This window comes from Grosmannia clavigera (genome assembly GCF_000143105.1).
Source record: "Grosmannia clavigera kw1407 unplaced genomic scaffold GCSC_108, whole genome shotgun sequence".
Lineage (NCBI taxonomy): Eukaryota > Fungi > Ascomycota > Sordariomycetes > Ophiostomatales > Ophiostomataceae > Leptographium > Leptographium clavigerum.
Genome location: NW_014040837.1, coordinates 757093 through 768312, shown reverse-complemented (window position 1 = coordinate 768312; position 11220 = coordinate 757093). Strand labels below are relative to the sequence as shown.

At 56.2% G+C, this 11220-nt stretch overlaps 3 protein-coding genes across 3 annotated transcripts; 2 read left to right on the top strand and 1 right to left on the bottom strand.

Annotated features, from left to right (window-relative positions):
• Positions 1–332: 332 nt before the first annotated feature.
• Positions 333–3398, top strand: CMQ_6629 (pH signal transduction protein; the record flags this gene model as incomplete). The annotated part of the gene is made up of 5 exons (XM_014320315.1): positions 333–340; positions 424–670; positions 735–1449; positions 1508–2750; positions 2942–3398. 5 exons carry the CDS (start codon positions 333–335, stop codon positions 3396–3398), a joined length of 2670 nt encoding a protein of 889 aa, XP_014175790.1.
• Positions 3399–5810: 2412 nt separating this feature from the next.
• CMQ_6741 (cytochrome p450 monooxygenase) lies at positions 5811–7587 on the top strand (the record flags this gene model as incomplete). The annotated part of the gene is made up of 3 exons (XM_014320427.1): positions 5811–6198; positions 6246–7053; positions 7173–7587. The coding sequence occupies 3 exons, from the start codon at positions 5811–5813 to the stop codon at positions 7585–7587; spliced, it is 1611 nt and encodes a 536-aa protein (XP_014175902.1).
• A 1524-nt stretch (positions 7588–9111) lies between these two features.
• On the bottom strand, positions 9112–10125 carry CMQ_6865 (aldo-keto reductase; the record flags this gene model as incomplete). The annotated part of the gene is made up of 1 exon (XM_014320551.1): positions 9112–10125. One exon carries the CDS (start codon positions 10123–10125, stop codon positions 9112–9114), a length of 1014 nt encoding a protein of 337 aa, XP_014176026.1.
• Positions 10126–11220: the final 1095 nt, after the last annotated feature.

Below are 11220 nucleotides of genomic sequence, written 5' to 3'. Positions count from 1 at the left end.
GGACTGCATGTTACACCAAAAAAACTTCTTTCCGTGCTTGATTATGTTGTATAACTATAGAGTGCAACAAAAATAAAAACTTTCTAGCATGAACCTATTTATTAGTATCCTACATTGTGCTGCAAACGGTTCACCAAACTCCCACGGTGTCGATGCCCGAAATGTCAGCGCTGCGTGGAGCCCCACCTATTAGTCATACGCGACCCACTTCATGATTTTGGGATTCTGCATTCCGTTGCTTGTTGATGAGGTCATGCCAGTAAGAGCTGCAAAAGAGCAGCTTTGCTGTACTGTCCACGCGCGCAACGTGCGCCCGTCTGCAGCTCTCGAAAATGGCCTTGTAAGGAATTCCTGGACGCCCGTCTCTATCCTTGTCCTCGCCGTTCCTGCTACATGCTAACCCTGTTTTGACTGTTTCCTCAGCCTCAAGTCCAACCAGCTTTCCATTCCCTTTCGCCAGTCAGCGCACCTCTCGCTCTCGAACTCGCTCTGTCGGTATATCACCGACAAGTACAATCAACATCCCGACGTGTTCCGCGAGGACCTGAGCGTTATCGACGCGCTACGCCACGATGCCGTGAACGTCTACGAGGCCCATCCCAGCGGCATAAAAAAGCTGCAGGCGTATGCTGCACAGCTCGCTTGGATTAGCGGAAAATTCCCGGTGGAGGTGCGTTGAAGACTCACCCAAAAGCCTCTGATGCCACCCTTGTGCATCACACTGATAAATCTAGGTCGGCGCCGAGTTTACGTGGTACCCTGCCCTCGGCTACAATGTCGAACGGCCCATCGTCGAGGACAACCTCCAGTTCGAAATCATCAACATCCTCTACAACCTTGCGGCCCTCTACTGCCAGCTGGCAGTCGGTACGAGCCACACGGACGCAGATGGCCTCAAGGCTGCAGCTAGCTACTACGTGCAGGCTGCAGGCGTGTTCAAGCACATCCGAGAGAAGCTGCTGGTTGATCCCGACGTGACGGCAGCGAACCTGCCCGACGACCTCGACGCCGCGACCCTTGACGCGCTGGAGGAGCTCATGTTGGCACAGGCGCAGGAGTGCTTCTGGATGCGCGCAGTCAACGAGCGGTACAAGGACGCGACGATCGCCAAGCTCGCCGCGCGCCTGTCGGACCTCTACAACGCCGCCGGCGAGGCTGCCGTGCGCAGCGACGCTATCAGCCGCGCCTGGATCCACCATATGAGCGCCAAGCATCACCACTTTGCTGCCGCTGCACAGTACCGGGCGTCGCTCGACTGCCTAGAGAAGCGCCGATATGGCGAGGAGGTAGCCCGGTTGCAGGACGCGCTGCAGTGTGCGACCGAGGGTCTGAAGGAGGGCCGTGGCGGCCTTCTGAGCAAACCGGTGCAGGAAGATCTCCAGAATCTGAAGAAGCGCGTGGAGGATGACCTCAAACGTGCAGAGAAAGACAACGACATCATATATCTGAGTGAGTGGACCCAGGCGGCTTTGATCTCTCCTTTCCGGCGTCCGCTGACCGATCCCAGACGTCGTGCCTGCAAAATCAGAACTGAGGATCCTCGACCGTGCCAGCATGGCCCTTTCCCGAACGCCTCCACAGGTCGAGAAGCCGTTGGACTTTCTCGGCGACGGCACAGAATTCGGCACTCCCCTCTTCGCAAAGCTCGTGCCGTTTGCAGTTTACCTCGCCGTGTCTGTGTACGAAGAACGACGAGACCGACTTGTGAACCAGAACATCATACGCGACCTGGAGGCGTTGACAGAGCAGCTGCACGAATCGTTGATATCGCTGAACCTTCCCGGCTCTCTGCAGGCCATAGAACGGCCGCTCGGGCTGCCCGGAACGCTGTCGCAGCATGCGGAGGAGATTCGGTATGCCGACGTTCTGAACAAGGTGCAGCGCAGCTTTGCCGACATCGACAAGCTTCGGGCGAGCGACCGAGCGACATTCGACGAAGGAAAGGCCATGCTAGAGGTAGAAGACGACGAAGACACGCAGCTGCGACAGCGGCACGGCACCGAGCGATGGACACGGCCAGAAGGCAAGGCAGACGCGCAGGGCCAAAAGCTGTGGAAAAACGCAGTCGAGATCGAGGGTTACTTCAGCTCCAGCGGGTCCAGCGACGCGGTGGTGCGCGACATGTTTGCCTCGGTCAAGGACATGCTGGGGCTTCTGGCGGGATCGGACCGAGCACTGCTAGACTTTGTGCCGAACAGCCGGAAGGTGGACATCTCGGAGATGGTAAAGCCAGCGCTGGGACGGCTCCGAGGCGTGTACAATGACGTGCTGCGGATGGAGTCGCGGCGGCGGAAGCGCGTGGAGATGCTGCACGAGAAGGCGCGCGGCGACGACGTGAAGCCAGACATGATGAAGGAGACAGCACGACTGGAGCGGACGTACGCGAACACGCCGATCGTGGCGTCCCATTTTGACAGCTTCTTCGCCAGCCGGCTGCGCGACCTCTACGGCGAGGACCAGGGCGTCGTCGACAAGGAGCGAGAAGAGCAGGAGAGGCTGCTCGAGGACGTGGCGCGAGCGAACCGCGACTTTGAGGCACAGAAGCGGGCCAGCGGCGACCGCGGCAGCCGCGAGCGCGAGGCGGTGCTCCAGAAGCTGGACACGGCGTACTACAAGTACAAGGAGATCGTCAAGAACGTGGAGGTGGGCCGCAAGTTTTACAACGATCTCGGTCGCATCGCGGGCTCGTTCCGGGACCAATGTCGCACTTGGCTGCAGCAGAGGCGGGCAGAGGCCCAGAGTTTGGAAGAGTGGGTGTTCCTGCAGCTTGTTTTTGCGGATTTTGTGCCTTCTTTCCTGTCGTGTCTTGATTTCCGAAACTTTCCTCCTGTCTGTCTCGATCAAGTTCAATCTTGTTTGCTTTGCTTGTTCACCTCTTTCTCCTTCCTTCTTCCACTACCTCCTTTTTCTTGCCTAGGACCCGCTAACTAATCTGTCCTAGGGAACTCTCCATGCCCGTCTTATCGTCCTTGTCGCTTGATCAGCGGTCAGCGCAGTCCTCGGTGCCACCACCGCCAGCACCAGCACCAGCGCCGGCTCCAACGGTCCAGCAAGTCTCATCCCATGCATCTCATGCAACTCATGCATCACTATCGTCGCAAGATCAGAGTGCTATGCCTCCACCTCAACAGCAGTCGTCTATCCAGTCTTGGGCCACCAGCGGCCCACCACACCATCATCTCGCCATGTTCCCGCCGGCCATACAGCAACAGCAGCAGCAACAACAGCAACAGCGGCAGAATCAAGCACCACAGCAGCAGACATGGTCACCCGGAGTTGCCATCCAGTTCGGAACACCAAGCATGTCAGTGTCACAGCAGAAAATGCCTGGTGCTAGTGCGACTGGGAACAGGACGCCTGGGACATGGGACCCATCGTCGGGGATTCGTTTCGGCTGAGATCGGCATGCTCAGACCTATAGTGCCATTTAAATGGCGGGTTATGCAGGCTATGCAGGAGATGCAGGTTTGTGCATTCTTCTTTCCTGCCTCTTGCTTGTCGGCGTGTGTGAGAGTGTGTTTGAGTGTGTACAGCTCGTGTTTCCCAAGTGCATAAGCGGATCAGCGGGCAGAATGATATCCCAGAAAAATAGAAAAAGGACGTTGCATCGGGCAGTTCTAAGCATAATATTGTGAGTCCCGGTCAGGTAAGGCAGTCGACAAAGTCGTCTTCAGACCGAGAAACCGTACGCCTCTTTGCGCAAATCAGATATGGACTGTGAGAAATTCTGGCCATTCGGCCACGGCGGGTCAGAAAGTGGGCATTAGGTTGCGCCCTGCATGTCCAGCTGTCTTCGACCTGAGACTGGCCGACAAGGTTGATGTGTGTTGTCAGACGACCCTCTGTTGAAAGACCGTGGCCTGCATATGTAGTCTCCGAGTCCGCTATTAGGCACGGTCCTCGGCGACCATTGTCTCGAGGAGGGAGGGTCGAGGGTGGACCATGGGAAAGGAGATGCAGGGAGGAAAAGGCTGATACGAGGGAAGAGTGATATTGCGGACGGGCGACCAGGAGGCAGGGTGCATGAGCCACAATGAGGCCGGTATCCGACTTTGCTACAGACGTGCTGCATGACCAGATGACACGGTTTGCGTCCCTGGTCTGGTCTTTGCTCCTCGGTCTTGGTTGATCGGTCTTGGGTCCGTTTGGCGCAAAAGCTAGGATGAAGCTTGACGGCGGCTTACTGTCAGCGAAATGGGACGCAAAGGGACCAACTCGTATTATCGCACGGGACAACCGCCACTTTTTCGGTCGTTTCTTTTGGCAGGACTGTCTGTGAGCTGTTCGCTCCCCCCTTGTCAGCATCGCATCGCCGGCCCAGCAGTCGTGCCGATCCCCCGGGCTTGGCGTTCATCTGTCTCTTCCCGACTTGGCCAGAGGGGTTGGTTGCAATCGCCCGAAAGAAACAACGTATTGTACGGTTGGCGGCCTGGAAATGTCATAGTGGCGATCCTGTCTCCTTTCTGGCTGTCGCTGGTGACCTATGCCATCGGACATCCCCAACGGCAAAGTTGCGGAGCTCGTCAGCGAGACCCAACCTGGCCGCTCCATGCGCGGTACAAGACCAGGAAAGTGCATGACTGTCGGGGTGGTTGGCCCTTGGAGAAACTCAGATGTCGCGGGAAAGGTGTCAGAGGATGAGGGCGAAAAAAAGAAAACGAAAAAGGAAAGAGCACTAGGGTAGTCGCATGCAGTGCAACTGCCGTTGACAGCTGTTGCGGTGTGGTTACCCAACCAGCAGCCAGTCAGCGTCCAGGAAAAGGGTATGTCGAATTGTGTGACAACCTTGAAAAATTATGTCAGCAGACTATATACGACGGAAACGATGCTGTATAGATGGCAGGACTAAAACCATACGACAAAATCAAGTACCACGGGAAGGAAATCCGTGTAAATCAAATGAACTAATGAAACCAACCCGTACTACGGACCAGGACATGCATGAGTATCCACGGTTTTTGCACTTGCAGCTGGACATGCGAGGACGAGAAATCTCACCGCAGATGTGCGAGGGGGTGTGCGCGTGTGAGCAAAGATTATGATACCTGAACTGAACATCATAGCAAGCAGTGGTGCCAGACGCCGTCAGATCCGTATAGCCGCGCCTATCCTATGGCGAGCACGTCGCTTGTCGATCGACATCCGGAGCAGAGCCTGTCTCATTCTCGCTTGTTGGCCGGCCCACTCCGCTGCCCAGAGACCCAGCCAGACCAGGCCAGCAGTTCATCGAATCAACCCACACGTTGTGTTAGCCGTAGTTTCTGCCCTTTGGGCTCATCTCAGCTCATAAACTCCGCAGGTCGTATCCACCCTAGTCATCGGTGGCACTCGTATGGTTTCTGAGAAGGGAGGGGGAGCCGATGTGACCGGGCTTTCCAGTATAGCCTGAGATAGGAGGCCTAGGTGAGTATCAAGATTGGGCAACACACCGGGTATCTTTCGCAGGCAGAGAGCCAAAGGGAGGGAGGGGCCCATATATCTGTCCATCAGCTTATTGCGAGAGTCCGGACAGAAACGGATTGTATAAGAGAGAGACCCCCGATAACACCAACGGACTGCTACGAGACCGTGGACTCCTCTCAATCAAGACATCTTTATCTCTGCCACTGCACATCATACTCTTCAGTCCCTCTACGGTGTGGCAGGCACGTGTTTAGAACGGAAAGTTCTCAGAACTGAGGCTTGGTCGTAGTCTGTTCGGCTAAGCTCGTTGAAGCTACTTGGAGGCCAAAGTCATTTGGTCCTCGTTCGTCTCTCAGACCCCTTTCACCATCGGCTGAGATAGGCATTAGCCAGAACGGACTGCAGACATGGAGAACTTTACACTCTTCTTACTCTATCTGGCCATCCCTGGCCTGCTCTTTTCCTTTCTACAGCAGATGCGCTTGTGGGCAAAGATGAGCCAGATCCAGACAAGCAAGCAGGCATTTCCAGGACCCAAGCAGTACCCCATCGTTGGGCGGATCCATGATCTGCCGCGCTTCTCGCTGTGGCTCAAGTTCAAAGAGTGGGCCGACGAGTTCGGCCCTATCTACCAAACCCGGGCCGTGGACCAGACCTTTATCATCATATCAGACGAGAAGATTGCCGAGGAGCTGTTGGTCAAGCGTGGCCACATCTACTCAGGGCGTCCGCAGATCCGATCGCTGATTCGCCATAAGGAGGGTCCGGCCTACTCGGCCCTGATGGATCGACATGGTAAGTCTCTCTCCCCCCCTCCCATCTTCTTTGTGCTAATGTGACAGACATCTGGCAGCGCCAGCGCAAGTGGGTGCACGCGGCCATGGCAGAGGCGCACAAGCACCACTTCTACGGGCACATTGAGGCAGAGACGGCGCGGCTGCTGGCGATGCACATCCTGGACCCGGCACAGTTCCTGGACAATACGCGTGAGTACTGTGGCCGGATCATGTCGCGGCTGTCGTGGGACGACGCGACGCAGGGCCGGGTCAACGGCGACAGCGCGGACCAGACGCTGCACTGCATGTCGGTCTCGGGCCCGATCACGAACACGATGACGCCGCTGTGGCACCTGCCGCTGTTTGCGAACCCGTGGAAGCGCTTCGAGATCCGCCGCGAGGCCGAGCAGCGGCGCTGGTGGCTGGCCAACCTGCGACTGGCCCGCGCCCGCTACCTGCGCGGCGAGCTGCCGGCCGACACCTGGGGCTACCGCTACTTCCAGCAGGTGCAGCGCGCGGGCAACGTGGCGCTGGAGCAGGAGCTCGAGCAGGAGACCTTTGCCAGCTGCATGATCGGCTTCTTCAACCTCGTCGGTGTCGTCACCATCTCGGGCCCGCTCAAGTTCTTCATGATGGCCATGGCCCTGCACCCAGAGTGGCAGGCCAAGGCCCAGGCCGAGATCGACCGCGTCTGCGGCGACCGCATGCCCACCATGGCCGACTATGCCAGCCTGCCGACCGTGCGGGCCTGCATCAAGGAGACGCTGCGCTGGCGCTCCGGCGTGCCGCTAGGCGTGCCGCACCAGGCCGAGCGTGACGACGTGTACCGTGGCGTCGAGATCAAGAAAGGGACCATCGTCCTGGCGTGTGAATGGTAAGTGGAAATGAAATTGAGAGGAAAAAAGAAAAAGAAAGAAAAAAAAAAAAAGAAAGAAAGATGCCAAGAAAAGAACATCGCAAACCCCCTGTTTTACATAACACTAACATCCCTAGGAATCTCAATCGCGTCGCGTCAAGGTATCCCGACCCAGAAAACTACCACCCCGAACGGTATCTGGAAGAGGGCTGGCCGACGTACATGGAGCCGCTCTCACGGTACCCCAACCTGCGCGACGGCGCCTCCATGCACACCTTTGGCTGGGGTCGCCGCGCGTGCCTGGGCAAGGACATCGCCGACGACGAGATCTTTGTCTGTGCCGCCGGCCTGCTCTGGGGCCTACAGCTAGCCCCCAAGATGTGTCCCGTCACCGGCAAGGCTGTTCCCATCGACACGCAGGCGACCAACTCGCACGTCATCCTTGAGCCCGAAGCATACCAGCTGAGCATCCAGGCGCGCTCACCTGCACGGGCCAAGAACATCCTCGACAACTACGCTGCCGTGCGACACCAGTTGCGGGTCGAGATCTGAGGGCCAGTGTCAGGGTGCTAGCTGGCTGGGTGAAACACAACGAATGCGTGCCCAGATCGGATTGAACCTCTTTGTATGATCCGTATGGTAATTTTGTCAGTTTTCCCCTCTTGTTTTCATTGCAAGTCGGATTCGGTTGGTGGCTGCATGCACACGCAGGATTTCACTGCACACTTTTCTTGTTTACTCTAGTGGCGGGATATTCCATTTTCAATTTAATGCTGTTCCATTTTAAGGGTAGTAGCTGATGTACCAGGCCACAACGTGTGCGGCGGTATTTTGTTCTGGGTCACTCCATGTTGATCTACGGAGTAGATCCTAGCTCGGCTCGTCATACACTAGATCTGCCAAGAGCGGCTTCCGATGCAGGGGCCAAATGGTCGGTGCCCGATGACGTGTGGAGCATAGATGCTGAAACGGCTTCCTAATTCGGTCTAGAGACGGTTCGTGTAGCATCACATTCGATTGAAGTCCAACCAGAGGAATCGGGAAACTCAGCTGTTAGTGCTCACATTATACAAGCATTTATCGGTCTTCCAAGATGCCGCACGAGTTGCTATCCGCGATGCAAATCGATGACTAAGCATCGCTGTAGGATCAAGCTGCGTAGAAACAATCGTTCAAAAAAAGAATGGCAAGGTCAAAGTAAGAATGAATTTTTCGATTTGAGCGAAAAGATGAGACTCGGCGGCTGCTCACGTATCGATAATTGCAAGAATTTCTCCTATGCAGAGATTGTGAATGCCTTCTGAGCTTTGCATTTGCCGGGCGATATTTCGTGCGAGGTGTGGGGAAAGCTTCAAACCATTAACAAAGAGAGGAGAAGAGGGGGGGCCGGAGCAATCTGAGTGCTGCGTCATCCTGGACTATTCGGGTTGACGTTTTCGAGAATGCAGCAGGGGAATTACTGAAAGAGACCAGGCTGGATTTTTCTAGAGATACAAAACCGAAATCTTGCCGTGGGTATAGGTACGACAGCTCTTTTTTCTGCTTTTTTTTAATCAGTCAATAGTGGACACGACCGAAGATTCCTGGCATTTTGAGGCTCATTCATCAACTTCGGCCTCCCTGTCGTCACCGACGGCTACAAGCTCTGGCCGCAGTGGCAGAAGGGGGTGGCTTCTTGGGGCATCTTCCTCAACGCTATCATCTTTAGCATCCTTCCATACCCTATGCTGGCACTAGCTACGTTTTATCTTGCGGAAGTGCTCGTCAAGCCACTGCCGCAACTGTCCGCGCTATCGGCCTACCAGTTTCTCGTCGTCGCATTATTATGTGTAAGTGCAAGTAGATATCGACACTTAATGAGCATAGCATATGACATGTCTAGACATCTTTGGCAAGGTCAACTGCCAATTCTTGCACGGCTTGCACAGCAGATACGCCATATTAAGATTAATGCAATGAAGTATAGTCATTTTTATTGCTTGTATAGTCAAAGTAATTGCTTTGCTTTCTTTATATCCTGCCGCAGAATAGACTATGGCAGCCTGCTCAATTAGAACCAACGCCGCCCCAATCCTCCTACTTCCTAGCCGGCGTGCTGCCGAGCAGCCACTTTGTAGTCGCGGCTGGATAGCGTTCGCCAGCAATGTCAGCCGCGTCGACGGCGGCGCGGACCTGGGCCACCTCGGCGTCGGTCAGGTGGACGGCCATGGCGCCGATGTTCTCGTCAAAGTAGGCCTCCTTCTTCGTGCCGGGAATGGGAAAGATGTCGGGACCCTGGCTGCAGAGCCAGGCGAGGGTGAGCTGGCCGGGCGTGCAGCCCTTGGTCTTGGCGACGGCGGCGATGGCGTCGACCAGCTTAAGGTTGTGGGCGAGGTTGTCAGGGTCGGCAAACCGGGGAGCCAGCGTGCGGAAGTCGCCGGCGGGGAAGTCGGCGGTGCTGCGGTAGCGGCCGGTGAGGAGGCCGCGGCCAAGCGGTGAGTAGGCGACGACAGCGATGCCCAGCTCGCGGCAGACAGCCAGCAGACCACTCTCCGGCTTCTCAATCAGCGTCTCGAACGGGCTGTACTCGATCTGGAAAGCCGCGATCGGGTGGACAGCCTGGGCGCGTCGGATGGTGTCGGCCGTGACTTCAGACAGGCCGAGATGACGGATCTTGCCTTCCTTCTTCAGCTCGACCATGACGTCGATGGTGTCTTCGATCGGCGTCACCTGGTCGACACGGTGCACATAGTAGAGGTCGACGTGGTCTACGCCTAGACGAGCCAGACTCCGGGCGAGGGCCTCACGCACGTAGGCCGGATCGGAGCGAACGCCCCCCGTGGCCACGTTGCCGAACTTGGTCGCCAAGAAGATGGTCTCACGTGCGCCCGGGTTGCGCCGGAACCAGGTGCCGAGTAGGTCCTCGCTGTCGCCGTACATGTCGGCCGTGTCCCAGAAGCGCTGGCCGGACGCGTAGACATGGTCCAGAAAGGCGAGTCGTTCCTCCTCGGTGCCGACGGCGCCGTAGAACCGGCTCAGGCCCATCAGGCCGCAGCCAATGGCCGTCACCTGGGGACCGTTGCGGCCGAGTGGACGAGTAGGGAAGGACATGTTGAAAAAGGCAGGACAGGTGGCAAGGCGGCGAGAAGTGGCAGGTTGGCGGGGAGCCAGCTACGGATATCGGGCACCGCATTATATATGCATCGAGCTAGCGGGTCGTTCGGCCCCTCCTACATAGTAAACCCGCTAGGCTGGACGGCATTGCTGGACGGCAATGTGGAATGTAGGACTTAAGGGTGCCTTTGGCTCATGTGCTAAGTCGAGGGGCCCACTTATTCGCAGAGATCCTTGGTGTTCCCTACAGAGGACTGCGTACGCACGCTCAGAAGACCTCGAGGATCTGTGGATCATCGGCTGCACCGTCCTGGTCGTGGCTGTTCTTGAGCTTCGGTCCAATAGCTCCGAGCCCATGTATTCCAGTTGCTCATCGACAGTGCCTGATGCGGCATCGATATTGCCCTTGTCCTGATACTCAAGAGCATCTTGGTACGATTCACCGGCAAACGATGAGTCACTCTTTTGACTTGTATTCAGGCGGTCGTATTCGGGGATTAAGTCGTTTATGCCATGGATATCGTGAGGCTGTTTACGCCCCTTTTTTTGGTTCGCCAGTCATGGAGACAGAACGCGGTCGTCTAGCGTGGAGAGAAATCGCTATGGTTGGTCCTATAAAGCCATGACCGTTACTCGCTTTGGCCATGTGATCCTTGGTCCGGAAAATTTTCATTTGGAGTCACACGTCTTACACAAAGTTCAGCCTGTTAGCATCACGAAGGCGAAATGTGCTAAGCATATGCGGGGCGCAACAGCTGCAGCCAACAGAGCAGACGCCCTGCTGCGGTACGAAGCGGTGTGATCGGGCGTCCCTGGTAACCAACTATTATTAAGGCATTGAGGCATGTGGCCATGTTATTCGTCAATTATTCCCATGTCCTGTCTTGTAGTGGTTGGAGGCAGGCAGCCTAAGGGGATGGAAGGACGATAATAGGTGACAGGAAAGACGTCGCATTGCATGTTTCAGCTGTGTGATCGGGGCTTAGTCTCTCGGTGAGGTCTTTTAAGATATGTACATGCTACCTCGCTCATGAATTGGCTACTTTAATGACGATTAGATGCGCCAAGAGAACTTCTACAGCTCTCAGATTC